Here is a 17,544-nt window from a genome sequence, read left to right as displayed (position 1 = left end):
ACCCCCTTTTAATTTTTTTAAAAGGAAATTAACAATGATGGAAAAACATGATATAACAGAAATTATCACCTATATTTTGATGGAATTCTTTTAATTTATCGGATAAAATTACGGTACTTCTATGGCTGACCCCTATTTAATTATATTTTATTGGAAAATATGAATAACGGATGTTTTCATATTGTAAAAGATAAGTAAATTAAGAACTTGAATTTTGTCTTTCAAGAAAATAAGTAAAAGAGTCAAATTCAAACTATCAAAGATTAACAAAAAAAGTTGTACAATTAAACCTTATCACAAGAATTGAGTGCATGTTGATAAAATAAAATGTGGATCCCCGTGAGCTTAACTCAGTTGGTAAGGATATATTATATGTAAAGTATGGGGTTCGAACCTCGAACACCACAAACAAAAAGTGTGGAAATTTTCTTCCACTTTGAGCAGGTGAAACAACATGATCATCGCAAAGTTGAGTGTTGCTTAATGAAAAAAGGGTAAAATGATTGTCTCTAGATTGATTATTAGTGTGTAGATCGGCAACAATTTAAATGATTGTCTATGGATTGTCTGTTGTTGCGTAGATTGACAAAAATTGTATACTTGTACATAGATATGCATAAAATGAAATGATCATCTTCGGATTGCCTCATTTAAGGGTGTACGTCGTTTCAGTCAATCCTTCAACCTTCTCGATTCAACCAACTTAAACCACAAAGGCACAAAATGGATTGTGTTAGGTAACTTGGTCGATATATAGTCTTGGTTTTCATTTTAATCAATCCACATCTCTTCGGTTAGATTTCAGTTTCAATAATTTAAAACCTGCACAACCCAAACCGAATCAGACAATAGGAATTTTAATAAAAAATAAGTTTTTCATTTTGCAATACAAATAAATTATATGCTATTATTTTCCATGTTCTTATTCTCTAGTGGTCTTGCTTGCCACAACAAATATTCATAATTGTACAACTATCTCATTCTCAAATGTAATATCTTATTGTGTTGGCTAAATTTTACTCGCATATTCACAATTGTATGTTTATATAGCAATGCTAAAAAAATTAGTGAAAATAGGTTACAACATGTTTTAGAAAGGAAAAAAAGGTTTGGTAATTTTTTTAAAAGAAAAACGACCCATCATTTATGACGAGATTAAAAAAAAAAGGTTGTTATATTTCATCGTAACCTTTTTTTATGTGCTCTTTTTCCGCGATTTATTTCTGGCGTGCTGTTTGGTCCCTTTTTGTTAATATGATCTTTGGTGGCCGTGTTTAGTATCCCAACCTTGATTATTCTGAAATATAACAATTCTTACATACTTTCAAAGTAGTTAGTAAAATAAAGGAGCCTTTAATCATATGCAATCATGGGAAATAACTACCCTTTGTCTTCTCTTATTAACTCACCCATATTTTCTACTCCCTTTCCTATTCTTTTCATTCTCTTGCTAATTTTCTTATTTGATAACCTTGTGTTTTTAATCCTTATCTATTAAATTGGAAACTAAGTCTTCTTGCTACTTCCTTATTAGATTTAAACTAGCTCGCCCACTTCACTCGTTTTATTTTATACTTTGTTGGATATTTGTATGTTGGCTTCTTTTTGCCTAAAACAAATATTCATATCGGATGTGGAACACAATGTTCCGACATCAAGGCCTGGCTGTGTGTTCTGCGCCTCGCCTACTTCTACGCACGCGCCTGCGCTATTTAAGGAAGTCCATGCCAATCTTTGATTGGTCAAACCTGCGTGTTTAAGGAGAAGATCAGAACAACTTTAAGTTCCTGAGATTGTGCAAGCTTCTTAGGAATATCGTTTAAGGTGATCATAATGTCCAATTAAATGTACCAAGCCTGTTATGGTAAGTTTCCTTATTTGGACCATTGACTCGTAACTGATCACCTGATTGTTTCTGGAGCCCGAAAATGATGATGACCTAATTGCTTCAGTATAAGAAGGAAGGACTGCAAGACCTGAAGACCATTCAAGCCGTCACTAAGTAAAATAGAGTGTCTAGGATTTTGAGTCATTTTTTTGTGAGCCTTTCGTGTGTCATTTGATACATGTTAAGGACTGTCACTTGAGTTGTAAGTTGTGCACTACTCCAGAGCTTTTAAGCAAGGAGATAGGTAGATTGTAAGACTGCACTAATGTTGTGAAACAAAGGTGTATGTTGTTATTGTCTTTGAAGGTGACTTCTATTGTACTTTGATTATTGATTTGTAAATCACAGAGTCTGTGATTAGAGAGATAAGGAAGTGGGATGAGATCTCAAGTCTAGGAGTTCTTAGGCTGAAGTCATTACGGGTAGAGTCTAGGTCATCAAGTGCAAACGTGGTTTGCTGAGAGCTTGTTGAATACGATCTACTAGTGGATTTCCTTCCTGGCTTGGTAGCCCCCAGAGTAGGTGACGTTGCACCGAACTGGGTTAACAAATCTCTGTGCCTTCTTTCTTTTCTGCTTGTTTTATGATTTTAATGTTTGATGTTAGTTTAATGTTTCAAACTTTCTGTTAAACATCTGAATCTGTCTGATCGAGTGTTGAAACATTTTAAACTAACGTAGCCAGAATTTCATACTTCTTCTCTTATTCCCACTAACTTGAATTCTAATTTGACTGGTACTTTCTCCTATGAAGTTAAATCTTCTGCTCAATTTTATTCTTCTACGTGGGTCTAGCACTATTATTCTCTTATTTCTATTTCTACTAAGTAGTGAGTTCAGCTCGCAAAGTAAATGGTACACAAAAGGGGTTCCCAGGAAAGAGAGATGGGTCACTTGGACCTCTTAAATACCAAGACTTTCCTTGCCAGAATCCCTCATGTGTGACCTTTTAATAATACTATACTTTACTTCTGCCACGGGGGTACCTAAAGCTGTTAAATAATTGTCCTAATAATAGAATTTGTTTTACAATAGAATATGATCATAGTTGTATTATGCTATTTCTTTACTTACTAGGACTAGCTCACCTACTTATTAAACTAGGACTAGCTCGCCTACTTCCCAATTGTTGATTGTTGTTGTCGCTGTGGATGTAACATTGTCGTTGTCTTGCGAACTGGACATTGGTAAAACTGATTTTATATTTCCTCAAAATATATTGGACAATAAATTTGCTTCTAATCAAACATAATATTTTCTCAACATATATTAGGCGATAAATTTTCTTCAAATCAAATAGAATATTTTCTCAAAATATATAGAACCTGATATTCCTTCGAAAAAGAGTTGCTTCAAGATGGGGGAATCACTTCGAGAGAGAGTATGTCGTCTTTTCAAGATTGCCGCTATGTCCAGGGGCGTTTTGTGCAGCTCCAAATTCTTTGATGTCACATGCGGTGTTTACTATACTTGTTGCTAATTTTCTTTTGAATGAGGCGGCGTTCTGGCTATTCGATCCTCGCTGTTTTGAGCGTTTATTCGGGCTCATTCCTCATGATTGTATATGATATCCGCCTGTTTATAAGGAAGACTATGATGGTGACGAATTGAGCTCCTCTGTTGATTGGATCTTGACGTCGTTGGCGTTGAGAGAAAGCCATACATTTCACTGATGATAACCGGGTTGATGTAGGGGAGAAGTTGAGTTCATTTGTTGAATCTTGAGGCCCTGAAAATTACTTAGGAAGTACAATACCTTTGCTGTAGTAGTAATGAAATCAAGGATGAAAGTCCAATCTATTGTCTCCAGAATAGTAATTATCACCGTCAATAATTCTATTCCACTAGAATATCTTAATGATATCAAAGTATTATGTGTTAGTATGCACCGACAAAAAAGAGCAAAACACATAGATATCAATTTAAGAAGGTAAGGAGGTAACTTCATATAGAAACCAATTTTTAATTATCAGTTTACATAGCAAAATCCATACATACAAGGTTGTGAGTAGGAATCATTTAAATTGTTCCACCGGCTACATCAAGCCAATCAAATTTAAAATAAGAACAAGAAAATAGAATAACTATTTTGGTGTGAAAATCGAATCATCTATTCTTAAATATCCCTGTAAACAGAATTGGAGATATCATTAAGATAACAACATCAGTTGTTGCAAGGACTAATAGCACCGACATCATTACGATTCAAAGAAAATCCATCAGAGAGGGCAAGAAATAATAGGATCGCCGCCGGCGTTTAGCAAGTAAAAAACACAAATTGAAGACAACATTCAAATCGTAACAAATTTGATCAAACTTAGGGCAAGTCTATGTGGTACATATCCAACCCACGTGATCTTTATTTGACCATCAGCCGTATATTATTTTCCTTAAATGTGTCACCTGTCAAGTTTCTTTGCAGAACAAAGGTTAGGTGTAAATCTCGATAAATAATATAAGAAACAACAAAACCTAATTACTTTTTAAAATTGATTGTGCAAGATAAATATAAGGATTATAAACAAAAACGAGAGAGAAGAGAGAAATCAGAATATACTAAGGTCAGAGATGGATGATTGTCATCACTCTCAAGCGATGGTGCGATTCAGGAAATGAGGTTTGTGTTTTTTGATCTGCGATCCCGATTCATATATATTGACGTTTGTTCCTGAATAGACTTCTTGCCAGAGATATTGTTTGCATAGGATAGGAGAGGTATTTATTTATTTTGATATAATTGTATAGGAGAGGTATATATATATCATATACGTTTCCTTCAAAAAAAAAATATATATCATATACGTTGTGGGAGCCTACTAGCCACATAATACACTACTAGCCACATGAGAGGTATATATGTTTTTTTGGTACCACTTTCTATCTTTGTTTAGTACCACAAGCATTTATATGTTTTTTGGTACCACTTTCTATCTTTGTTTGGTACCACAAGCATTTAAATGTTTTTGCTAAGCATGTTTGGCATGATATATGCCATATATGGAGTGAGTAAGAGTAGTTGGCTGGGAGTAGTTGGCTTGGCATTGAAGGCACATGTGGGTATTGGCAATTTGACGATACATGAAATGGAAGGCTAGGGAGAGTAAGCCATTTCATTTGGTTGCCACTAGTTTGGTAAATTTGGTTAATGAGCTATGGTCTTCAAAGACGGAAATACATTTTTTTTTTGTGATGAGGATTTAAACTTCAGACCTTTCATATATTATGCATTGTCCATACCAATTCATATCCGTTTCGACAAAAAATAATTATTTTAAAATGAATGTTATATTTACCTTCTATTAATGTTGTGTATACTACTTTTAAATAGGGTCTCGTAAAAAATCTCATATCAGATAAAATGACCCGGTTTTGTGAGGTGAAGATTGTCCTCGATTACAAATATATTATCAGATCATCTCTTATTTAATATGAGACTCTTAATCACACTCTCTCACGTTTAGGACTGAACATCTAGACCGTGAATATAAATGATAGGTGGCCCGATAATAAAAATCTAATAGCAGATGACCTAACAAATCTTAGAGGTGATTATGATTAAGAAGAAAAACTTATTAACAAGAAAAACTGAAATGACCAGTAATTCAACATTACATGCAACCTCTATATTTTACAAGCAATGGCTTGGTTGCAAACACATTATAGCAAAATTTAATTTTATTGGATTAAAAGATCCGGATCCTCTGCAGGGACTGGAGCTGGATGGTTCCATGCAATCTCTTATTTCTTCTTCTTCTATTCAATTGAATGTGTTCAGTGACGCTGTGCTGTGGGGATCTGTTATGTAAACTATGATCTCATAAATTTTTCAAATTCGTAAACTTTATTTGTTAATGGTGAATTATAATAAAATGCATACCACAAGGTAGAGTTTCATGAGGAAAAACCCGAAAAAGATGGACACAATTTATTATTTTGAGTGATGATATGCATGGGCATGCAGTGATTGAAGTTATTAAAAAATAAAATTAGACTTGCTCTCAATTCCTATGGATACATTCCATCAGTAAAAAGGATAAAGGATAGATATCTAATTGTAAAATATTTCAGGAAATGACAAACTAGAGAACAAGAAAAAGAATAAAAATTGAAATTATTGTCGCTCTTTAAACCTCGCCACAACTTTTATCTCAAGTATAAATTGTTTAAAATGCTAAAATAGTTTCATCTAAAAAAATTTGTTCAATATCAAAAGTTTGTTATATATATTTTGTCTTGTGTTATGTTATCTATATTTATAATATTATATTTCGTATTTACTTTTTAACTGATCAAACACGATTTATAAACATATTTTATGTTTGTTAGAGCATCTACAATGGAAACACTCATTATTAAATACTTAAATGGGTTACACGTGTACACATCACACGTTTATAATTTTTTAATTGTAGCACTCCTAATAAACACTCAATTCCTCTAATCTAACATCTCACACAAAATTCTTGAATAAGACCTATTGATCAACTATCAATAATTTTATATTATTACATATTAATTTTTTAATATTAAAATAGTGCAAATCTCACTTAAGAATAGTATCTTAAATGAGATTATGGATCTTAGAAAACCCAATTTTTTTCTCCTCAATAAGAGTACCTAATAGGTGCAAGGTCTTAAATGATTAAACCTCACCATTGGAATGATCTTAGAACATCTACAATGAAGACACTCATTTTTGGATGCTTAAATGAGACTCACGCGTACACATCACTCATTTATAATTTTTTAATAATAATACCTAATAAGTATTAAATTTCTCCAACCCAGCATTTCACACAAATTTCTTAAATAAACGAGTCCCCTTAAAGAAGAGTGAATGTTAAAAGAATGAGTCTCCTTATAAAATGAGGGTCTTAAGTAAGACCATAAGTCTTGTAAGACTTCAAAAATATTTCTCTCCAATAGAGATATCATACCTAATAAGTATGGAATCTTAATTGTTTAAGACTCTTCGATTGAAGATGGTTTATTAGACCTTTTTCTCCATCACCATGAAGTATGGCATTGAAGTAAGGATGTGGCATCAATTGGAGCTATAATACCACGTGGCTAAATTGATGTGGCAAATCAGTGAGGCTGTGGCACAATCATCCAACAATACGTTAACGTGTGGCACCATGAACACATAGCTGATGTCATGTCAGAGACCACAAACAAAACAGAAACAATTTTTAATGAAAAATAAATAAAGTAAAACATACGTTAATTAGTAAAGAAGAATACTAGTATTAATTTTTACAAAACATCATTATATGTTAAACATTTCTTTGTTTGTATGTAAAAAAACTTAAATGAATTACCATACAAAACAAAATACTAATCTTTCTTTGTAGAAATATTTTATGATTGTTTGTTTGGCTTCTCTTTAAAAAAAGCAAAAATACGGTTAGAAAACCTCATTAACACCGCCTTTAATCCTCGAAAAACTCAAACTCAAACTCCAACTCCAAAGTTGAAACATTAATAATCCAACAACCACTGTACTTGTCATTTATAATCCCTGAACCAACCAAGTAGATATGATATGAAAGCACCACTTCACTGCCATCTTAACCACCTAAAATCCAATGCAAAAAAACACCATTTGCCTCTCCACTTTCAGCCATCAAAGATCCACAAAACATGTACTAGAATGTTACTACTCATTCACAATCATTCATGCAATAATTAACCATCATTTTTTTTAACTACTTGTCTCAGAATACTCAAATATCACACCACACACCATGTGTCTAACAATCATAAGTCTTTGATCATAAAAGACAGACAATATTCAAACTAAATGCAACAAATCAAGAAAAAGGAAAATACAATCAAATATTACAAAGTTTACGTGTAAATAGAAAGCATAATAACTCCTCCTTCAAGTGAACAGTAGGAAAATTGAAGCTTGGAAATTAAACCATGATGTTGACAACACTTATTGCAAGCTTTCATAAAGTAGCAGCATTTCAATCAACATTGACATCTGGATTAGTGTTAAAATCCTTGCTTGGCCTATACTCCACACCAGAGGAGGCTAAATCTTTCTTCCACTGCCAGTCACTGAAGAGAGACTGAGAGGATGGATATTCCTGTTTCAAACTACCTAGCTGGCCGTTAAAGACGATTTCCTTGGACCTTGCAGCGTCGAGGTTAAACAGCTCAGGTTCTCTTGTTGTTCGCTGTTGGAAGTTGTAGTTGTCAACCATGGAAGAACCATTCCTTGATTCTGAAACAGTGTTTGATGAAATCTGAGACATGTTATTATACCACATGCCATCTGAAGTGAAGTCATAACCTTGATACTTCACAGATCCTAGATCTTTCTGTAAGAGGTTGTTCTCCTCTGCTTCCGAGTTCAGTCCAAACCTATTATTGAGTGTGTTCAGTAAATTACCAACAACTTCTGAATATAGATAAGAAAAAATTGCAAAATACTAAATTTGGATTCTGATGTTTAAGGCTGAGGCCATGTAGCCATGAATTGAGTTGAATCGTTAAGGCTTAAGGCAGTTTAGATGCTTCCTTTATCCACCTTCATAAAAATATTAATATACATTTCATACCTCAGATCCTACAAGTTCTTTATAAAAAGTAAAATCATTTACTTCAAATTACCAAAACTCCTGCTATAATGTTTGTTCCATTTCTAGTTTTTTTTTTCTATTTTAAATTTAAAAAATAAAAACAAAATTCCCCTACAGCATGTTCATTTCATAGCCATCTACACAGTATCAATGACAATGTCTATTGATGGACCAGGAAAAGGGAAAAAAACGGCTACAACAAGACTACAGCGTGTAGCCTTGTTAGATCGCATTGAACACTTCTTATTTAGTCGTAGCCAAGACTACAATGTGTTGCATATAAAAGTAGAGACATCTAAAATTAGAAAATAAACAGTCAAACAAAAATGCAAGTAGGAGGAAGAAAATCATATCACCAAATAGATATAAAAAGAAATAGCACATTTCCAAATTCCCTCAACATGTTATTATCCCATAACACCAGCTCAAAGATATGAACCGCCCTTTCTAGATAATCATCAAGTGGCATGCAGCAGTTAGATGCTAGTTACACATTGGTTAGTGACGGCCAAACTCCGGACTACCAGAGCCTCCTCTCTTGGGAACCGGAGGATTAAGTTAAGACCAAAAACAAATGCTGGTTAGTTGACTAACATGAAATTACTTCTCCTTAATTGCTTTAACTCTATCACACACAAAATCAGTTCTCTTATTATTGTTTCAGTTATACAAATCAGCCATAATTCCCATGATTTCCAATCTTATCAAATCATAACTCTTAGTTCACTAAGATCTGAAAAGGTGAACCATGCATAGGTATCAAATAAATGTGAAAAGGATTTCAACAAATTATTTTAACAAGTAAAAACCCGGAATACCAAGTCATGATTTCAAATGACCGTCAAAAAGACACTTCAGGTTAAAATGAAGTCAATAGTTAAGCAAATTTTAGCCGATACACTGCATTACCTAATTAAATTCAATCGACAAAATCTTTTACCAAAGCATGCCAAACCCGATTAAGTGATTGGTACACATTCTTTCACATTCACACAAACCGAGTTGAATAAAATAAATTACAAGCCTTTGTCAAAACAAAATAAAGTACAAGCCTAACTCCAAAACTATGGCTAGATGACTTGCACCTTACTCTCAAATCTCACCCCACACACACATGATAAGGATCCACATCCACATGTTATGTAACTTAACATCACAACTACCATGTTTTCCATCTAACATAAAGATATAAAATCAATTGTGTAAACAGAAAGGAAGAACAACAAAAATAACACTTCACAAGAAATCATTTCCTCAAAACCCCCACAAAGCAAAACACCCCAAAAAACAAATACTCAAACATTAAACAGACAACAAATAAAAACATCAAACATCAAAAAGTAAAAATACCACATTCACACACAACAAAAAAAATAGCAAGTTCTGATTAGAACAATTCTTGACCAGACTCGACCAAACTCTGAATTACCAAGTTCTGTTCCCCCCGGAACCAAAGGGTTATACAAAATAAGAAAGTGTTGCCTTATTGAAAACAAAAGCAACAAAATGAATAAAAAAAAAAAGAAACATACCTATAAGGTTTCTTAGAACCCTGAAGAGGAAGAAGCATAGGGTCCATGTGGGGCACGGTGTTCCCAAGATTGAAACTTAAACCTTCACGAGTACCATTTGTATGCAAAGGAAGTGTTTGAAAAGTTGAAGTAGCAGTAACAGAAGCAGAAACAGTACTAGTACTTCCACTAGAACCACCTTGTGAAGTAGTAGCTGAAACTGAAGATGAAGATTGTGAACAAGAAGAAGAAGAAGAAGATTCCACAGGCTTTCTTGAACGGTAACGACGTCGAATCATATGCCGGTCACAGTACTTAGAATCAGGATGAGCATCCCTAGCACATCTCCATTTTTTACCATCTGTTCTTCTACACCTACCTGGTTCTGGGTCAATTTTTTTTCCATAATAACCCACTGAAACAAAAATCAAAACTTTATAGTTGTAAATCAATATAGAGACAAAATAAGGAAGATTAACGTTGTTGGGTACTTACGAGATGGATGAGACATGAATTGAAGACTTTTCCGAATAGGTAAAAGGAGGTCAGGAGGAACAGATAAACCAGCTTTGAGATACTTGAAGATGAGAGCTTGATGTTCTAGCTCTTGCCATTGAGAGACAGTGAACGGTGGATGTGTTGGAGACCACATCAACGGCGGTTGTTGAATGCTCATGTTTTAGTTTTTGAGGTTTTTAAGGTGATGATGTTGTGAGGAAGATTATGATGATGAAAGGTTGAATCTAGAAGAGGAAAAATTGCATAAGAGTTAGAAAGAGATTATAAAGACGGTGGTTGTGGTGGTGGTGAGGGAGGAGGAAAGGGTGGGGAGCTTAACTTGGAGAAAACCAGTTGAGCCATCATTGGTAAATGGACAAGGAATTGGTGGTGAATTAAGGAGGCTATTATTAATTATATTATTATTATATTGTTATTATTTTAATATTTAATTTCAAGGAAAATTGTGATCTTTTGTAGTTTTTTCTTTGACAAATTTTATGATCTTTGCAAATACAATTAAATGGTAGATGTTGCTTAAAAAGAAAAAGGGTGGAAACATTTGATATGTTTATGTTGCATCCTTTTTATATTTTTGTGAGTTTCTCTTTTAAATTTTTTAAAAGATTAAGAGTTCAGAATAGGCTTTGTCTAATTAGTCTTAACAAAGTTTAAGTTTAGTCTTTCAAATAATTTAGATACAAATTTGATCTTTAGATCGTCATAAATTTAATTTTTAGATCTAAGGCTAGTTTTTTTAAAGTCTGACATTATTTATCAGTTTCCTTAAAAACATATTTTATATAAATATATTTAAATAAGAAATTTTATGTATATTTAAATAGTTCAATAAAATTAAACTTCATTTGAATATTTAACGTAGCATTTTATAATAATACTAATAATAAGAAGAACATATATTCTTCATATTTAACTAAATATGTCTATCTCATAGGTTTGTCAAAAAAAAATCTATCTTATAGGTCTAAAAGACTTTTGCTATGGTACATGCTTTGACCTTTTTAGCTATATAAACTTCTAAAAAAAGTCTTAATATACTTTGATTAATGAAAAAATAATGTTATTTGTACAATTATTTTGATATAATTTTTTGATAATTTTCTCTCTCATATTTATATTATACTTTTATTCTATTTTTTTTTTCTTTTTTTCTTTCGTTTTTTACCAATATAAAGATAGAGCAAATATTGTCCCAAAAGTTATAAAAAATAGTTGTAGAAATAAAAAAAGCCAAACTTGATCCAGGTATTCAGTGGGCAAAGTGACAAGTGCTGTAGTTGTTATCCATGCAAATAATAAGTTTGGGCAGATATGAGATGAGTACTATAATACTCCATCTATTTTAAAATAAATGTCGTTTAATTTTTTTTACATATATTAAGAAATCCATTAATTAAAAGAAAGAAATATGTTATTTTACCAAATTATCTTATTTAATTATTAGTTTGTTTTTCATTAAAAAAAAAATATTTAAAAAATAATGTATATAGTATTAATTGAAAGATACAATTAAAAAAAAAATATTATTTCATTGAAAACTGAAATTGATATTCACTTTAAAACAATTTTTTTGGGTTAAAATGACAACCATTTTAAAAGAGAGGCAGTACTAGACAAGGGCAATACAGAATTGCAACACAGAATTGCAATATGTTACTTTCTCTAACCATGGCTACAAGACAAGGGCAATCACACACATTCACAATGCACATATAGAAAAGAAGATAAAAGCTGAAAAGTTCCATTGAAAAGACTAGACCATGTTTGGATAAACAATAAAATCAATCACTTATAGCATAATTGCAATATTGTTTCCATAAACAGTCTCACAAAATGCTTATACAAGTACATAGTAGCTCAGATAAACCAATCCAAATAAGACCTAAGTAGCAAGGTCAACTTTCAAATTACCACAAAAATTACACTCAAGAACGTTAGATTTTTCACCATCTTTTGGAGGCAGAGGAGCCATAGTACCTGCACAATTCTCCTTATCACAAACAAACTTAGATAAGAAAATCACATGTGGCAGATCACTGTACTTGTTCTCTCCATCATTCCAACTTGCTTCAATCTTGCACCTATCACATTCACAAGTAAAACCATAATCCTCCATTAAAATCTTTTTCCTTGTTGAATAATCCTTATTAATCCTAAAATAGCTTATACAAATCTCACTTCCAACACCAACATCCTTAATCAACCTAATAACAATATCAGTATTATGTTCATCACCAGGTTCACCACTTTCCACATAATCAAACCTGCATGCATTAGGGATACAACCATGGTTAAAAAAAGTAGCTTTTTGGTAAATTCCATAAGCCTTAATGGATCTTTGAGGACCCTTTTGGGAATAAGGCTCCATCAAGCAAAAAGAGTTCAATCTTTCTTTGGCAATGATTTTAGCAGCTAGTTCAGCTGAAAAATTCATGTGGGGTGAACAAAAAGGTGAGATAAGAGAATGAAGAAACTTAGCATTATCAACTATGGAATCTTGATCATTAGGATTACCATGAAGTGAAAGTAAAGTTTGAAGTTTTGAAGGGGTGTGAATAGCAAGATTGTAAGCAGCAACAATCAAACGAGCTTGAACTTGAAGTTCACAAGGTTTTTCTGATAATGGTGAAGTAGGGTTTTGAAGATGAGAGAGTGTTTGACATGTCCAAGATGAATGAGAGGAATTGAGGGCAATGGAGAGGCATTTTTGGCTGCAGAAAAGGTAGTTTGAGCAAGAAGGACATTGAAATGTTTGTGAAGGTGGTAAGGTTCTGAAGCAGTTGTGACAATAAGGGGAGGGTGTATGAGAGAAAAGAGGTGTAGCAGAATAGAGAAGAAGAGGGGATTCAGTGAGGATTATTTGGCCAGCTTTGAGATCTTGTGTTGCAATAAGGCCTCTACCTTTGTTAGGTATGTGCTCCAATCTCAAGAGAGAGGTTGAAGTTTGAGCAGCCATGAGTATTGTGTATGGATTAATTGGCTACACTTCACAAACTTTAAGTTTTAAGGTTTAGTAATGTAATGTCCAAAGTGTGAATAGTGGGATATGATTGAAGAGAGAGAATAGGCGAGAGGATGAGCATCCACAGATCTGATAATGCAACAAAGAGATTTAAACATTTTCTTATTAATTAGGATAGGATAAAATATTATATTAACGTATTGTTTGTTGATTTATTTAACTAGGTGGTGGTTGGTTCAATTGGGTCATGTGTCAATGATCCGATGTGAATCTTGAACGACTACTAGTGTTGATGAAGTATGTCGACGGAGCCCCTCAAACGAGATGTTGTATCCGATGTTATGTGAACATCGGATACAAAGAGTGAAAGTTGCTCGAAACTTTAATGACCACATACGTTAGCAAGTTTGAGCCGAAGTTCAGAGCCCCTTGCATCCTTGTATCTTAACGCATAAGTCATTTAAGTGATATTGATTCGACAAAAAGAGAAAATAAATATAATTTGAGTTTTGTGGCACTAATGATTTTTTTTTTTTTTTTTTATCAACAACTATCGAATAATCTGAGTTGTAAGAACGAGTATATTATACTATAAAAGATTTTATATAGGAGAAATTTTTATATATTATTTCTTGCTAAGTGAGTTAAGTACATGAAGACTAATTTTTAATCATTTTTCCTTGATATAAACTACTTTTCCATCTTAGAAACCGTCTTACTTTTAACATATTGTTTTGTGTAATACTGTTTAATATGTTAACAAGATTATTGATATTTTCATTAATTTGTCAAAAAAAGAAAGTTGATATTTTCTTTTGGACGGAAACAAAATAAATGATATTTGTTACCTCACAATTAAACTAAATATCAATTTTTCTTATGTTATTTTGATTATAATATGTTAGTCAGATTTAATCGTACTTGATCAATTTTTTTGAAGAAAAAAAAAATTAAATCGAATTGAGTTACATCATAATTTTTGTCTCAAAATCGATTTTATTTTTTGACAAAAAAAAATAAAAATATTCATTCATTCAAATTGATAGAAAATATCATTTAATATCGTTAAAAACGTAAATGATAAACCTGCCAACAAATTTACAACATCAAAGTTAATAACATACAACGACAAAATGCTTACAAATAATACGATAAATTTAAAGTGATCGAAATACTCATGTTTCCGGATCTACAACGTTGACACCCAAATCATTTATTGAATAACTGGTCTTTCAATATGAACCAAACAGACACCGCAACAACAAGACAAGAGATTAAACAACATTGTACAAGACGACAAACAACACAACACCACACTCAAACGACGAACTCACGAAGGAAAAAACTTAGATCTGCGTGAAAATCACTTATTTAGTTGATATAGAGACAAAAAGATTAATATAGGTGATTTCAGGTCAAAAATTGACCCAAAACCACCCCTTCAATGATGAGAATAGAAGAGAGAAACTAGAGAAAGAGAACTAGGACCGACTTGTTGGAGAGTTCAAAATCAATTCAAATTAAATGTAGAATAATCCTAATATTTTGATTAACCGAAAAGTTTTTATCATGGATCTGAACCCCGACCCTTGTTTACTACTACTAGAGGTGGGAATATGCTAGGTCGAGTCTGCCTTTGTAAGACCTTTTGAAAACTTCATATGATCTACTAACCTGTTTAAAAACTGATTTCATATAAACATCGTTAAATAAGTAATGTCTAAATTGAAATAGAATAGGGAACTAATAGATCAATGGGATTAAACCCCCTTTAGATATTTAACTTAAACTTTTAGAGAATTTGACTATATAATAACTCATATTTCACTTCTAATTTATAATAATATATGTGAAAAATTAATATATATATATATAATAAGTTTAAATTACTAAAAAGGTTAAAAAAAATAATTTAATTCAAAATACAAATATAATATAATAATATTATTCATATTTACTTAAGTAGCTCGATATAGTACGTCGAAAAAGCTCCGAATGGACTGTTATTTGAGGTTTTAGGTAAATAGATTTAAAATAAGGGTCTGTTTGGATAATCTTATTTTAGAACTTATGCAAAATAATTTATAAAAATAAATAAACATTAATTTATAAGTTAGTTAAGGTAGTTTACAAAAAACAACTTATGAATATATAAATTTTGTTAGTAAAATATTATGAATTAATACAAAAGGTTAATTATTTGGACAAACTCTTTTTCATAAGTTTAAAATAAACTCAAACCAAACATGCTCTAAAATATAAACCTTCTTTATTTAAGAAAAAAAGTCTAACCTCCGTATGCCGGTATGTTTATGTCAACTGGGCTATTTCACAAGATTTTTTTATTTTTTATTTTAAAGAAAAAATACTTGATTTTGTTTCCATTTTAATTTTTAATTAGAGTACGGCGTCGTTTTAGTGATGCAGGATATCCTAAAATAAAAGGAAACAAATTTTTGAAGAGTGGGGAAGAGAGATAGATAGAATCCTTCACAACCTTATCCTCTGGAGTACCTATTATTATCTCACTCTCACTATTCTACTGGGTTTCTACTCAAAAATAAACATGCCACCTATGTTGTAATCTTCATCCATAAACACATATCATACCATACCATGATGACTACTACAACTCCCTCTACAATTCTCAATCCACAATTTCTTCACAAGGTTCCTTCTATCTCTTTTCTCTATTCAACTTTGCAACATACATATATTATTATTCACTCCTTTCAAGTTCTCAAAATGTTTTAAGATTGATGTTTTCTTTCTATCTCATTTTTAAGCATAGAGAAATATCAACAACTTAGGAATTATGTATGATGTTACCACATAGGACTATGCTTTTAAAATGTACAATTTAATCATAACTATGATTCTAATTGCTATAATATTATTATTAACTGCAGCATGTTAGGCACAACACCATTTATATACTCACCAACAAGTCTCACTTCTCTATTCATAGATCATCACAGTTTCACTTCTCTCACATTGTACCTATACAATCAACCTTAAAGGGTCCAAAGGGATTTGGACCTTCCCCAAAGAAAAAAAACAAGACAATTAAGAACCTCAAAAAGAACAAAGAAGAAGAAGATGAAGATGATGATGAAGAATATGAAGAAGAAGAAGATAGAAGAGAGCAAGGAATCATTCCTGAAGTAGTGACAAACAGAATGATAGGGAGAATGGCATTGTCTGTTGGGATTCCATTAAGTGTTGGACTTTTGTTCTTTCCATTTTTTTACTATCTTAAAGTTGGTTTGAAAATTGATGTGCCAAATTGGGTTCCATTTCTTGTGTCTTTCTTCTTTTTTGGGTCTGCACTTTTAGGAGTGAGTTATGGGATTGTTTCTGCTAGTTGGGATCCATTGAGGGAAGGGTCACTTTTGGGATGGACTGAAGCACAAAAGAATTGGCCTGTTTTTTGGAAATCACTTAGAGGTGGTTCTCAGAAGGATTAGCTTCTTTTTTTTTTTTTTTTTTTTCTTCCTATATATTATTTGTCTTACCATACTTGATTATATTAGTTAATGCATTTGTAGAAGGAATCAGCTTATTTACATGTTTTTTATTTTATCAATTTTAGACCATGATATTGGCTTAAAGTTTTGGAGTTTAGTTTTCTTTCTTTTTGACAAAAATGTTGACCATTGCATTTTATTAAAAATAATGTTGGCAATAAAACTTGGTACACAGTCAAATATATTGGGACTATCATGAAAATGAGCAGCAAGCTTGTATTTTGGCAGTAACTCCACCGATATGTTTAGCTTAATTTTTTAGAGAAACGTATTTTATCTCTAAGGTCATGTTTTGATAAACGTGCTTATGTCATTTTTATATACCAGTGTATGTGAGGATTGCCTCCTCTACGTAAACTATTCCAATACACTCCCTTACGCCCAACACTTTTTGGGTTTGGTGCGTGAAGGCGACCCTTGAATTACCATGTTGAAATTGGGAACTAACTCATTTTTACAAAACCAGCTTGTAAAGTGAGGATTGTCTCCTTTATATAAACTATTATTTATTTATCCGATATGAGACTTGAGTTTTTTCCAATAATATG

At 32.1% G+C, this 17,544-nt stretch overlaps 3 protein-coding genes and 1 long non-coding RNA gene across 4 annotated transcripts; 1 reads left to right on the top strand and 3 right to left on the bottom strand.

Moving 5' to 3' along the window:
* Window positions 1-480: 480 nt before the first annotated feature.
* Window positions 481-4,722, bottom strand: LOC112421786 (uncharacterized). Its single transcript, XR_003012034.2, has 2 exons — window positions 1,190-4,722; window positions 481-822 (listed from the first exon to the last, which is right to left on the bottom strand). It is a non-coding gene; the product is annotated as an uncharacterized lncRNA (long non-coding RNA).
* A 2,828-nt stretch (window positions 4,723-7,550) lies between these two features.
* On the bottom strand, window positions 7,551-10,885 carry LOC11412833 (growth-regulating factor 5). The gene is made up of 3 exons (XM_003612574.3): window positions 10,484-10,885; window positions 10,010-10,403; window positions 7,551-8,259 (listed from the first exon to the last, which is right to left on the bottom strand). The coding sequence occupies exons 1-3, from the start codon at window positions 10,662-10,664 to the stop codon at window positions 7,860-7,862; spliced, it is 975 nt and encodes a 324-aa protein (XP_003612622.1). The 5' UTR covers window positions 10,665-10,885; the 3' UTR covers window positions 7,551-7,859.
* Window positions 10,886-12,220: 1,335 nt separating this feature from the next.
* Window positions 12,221-13,642, bottom strand: LOC11412333 (histone-lysine N-methyltransferase ASHR2). Its single transcript, XM_003612573.4, has one exon. It carries the CDS (start codon window positions 13,461-13,463, stop codon window positions 12,390-12,392), a length of 1,074 nt encoding a protein of 357 aa, XP_003612621.2. The 5' UTR covers window positions 13,464-13,642; the 3' UTR covers window positions 12,221-12,389.
* A 2,276-nt stretch (window positions 13,643-15,918) lies between these two features.
* On the top strand, window positions 15,919-17,035 carry LOC11412832 (protein PAM68, chloroplastic). The gene is made up of 2 exons (XM_003612572.3): window positions 15,919-16,139; window positions 16,379-17,035. Exons 1-2 carry the CDS (start codon window positions 16,086-16,088, stop codon window positions 16,934-16,936), a joined length of 612 nt encoding a protein of 203 aa, XP_003612620.2. The 5' UTR covers window positions 15,919-16,085; the 3' UTR covers window positions 16,937-17,035.
* Window positions 17,036-17,544: the final 509 nt, after the last annotated feature.

The sequence above is a fragment of the Medicago truncatula genome, chromosome 5 (genome assembly GCF_003473485.1).
Source record: "Medicago truncatula cultivar Jemalong A17 chromosome 5, MtrunA17r5.0-ANR, whole genome shotgun sequence".
NCBI lineage: Eukaryota > Viridiplantae > Streptophyta > Magnoliopsida > Fabales > Fabaceae > Medicago > Medicago truncatula.
This window is presented reverse-complemented; position numbering and strand designations above follow the sequence as displayed.

What these genes read in the sequence shown, in the direction of transcription:
- LOC11412833 (XM_003612574.3), bottom strand. Translation starts at nt 10,664, where the DNA reads ATGAGCATTCAACAACCGCCGTTGATGTGGTCTCCAACACATCCACCG. An exon ending in ATTCATGTCTCATCCATCTC is followed by an intron (nt 10,404 to 10,483) that starts GTAAGTACCCAA and finishes TTTTTGTTTCAG; the next exon opens with TGGGTTATTATGGAAAAAAA. An exon ending in GGTTCTAAGAAACCTTATAG is followed by an intron (nt 8,260 to 10,009) that starts GTATGTTTCTTT and finishes ACTCAATAATAG; the next exon opens with GTTTGGACTGAACTCGGAAG.
- LOC11412333 (XM_003612573.4), bottom strand. Translation starts at nt 13,463, where the DNA reads ATGGCTGCTCAAACTTCAACCTCTCTCTTGAGATTGGAGCACATACCT.
- LOC11412832 (XM_003612572.3), top strand. Translation starts at nt 16,086, where the DNA reads ATGATGACTACTACAACTCCCTCTACAATTCTCAATCCACAATTTCTT. An exon ending in ATCCACAATTTCTTCACAAG is followed by an intron (nt 16,140 to 16,378) that starts GTTCCTTCTATC and finishes TATTAACTGCAG; the next exon opens with CATGTTAGGCACAACACCAT.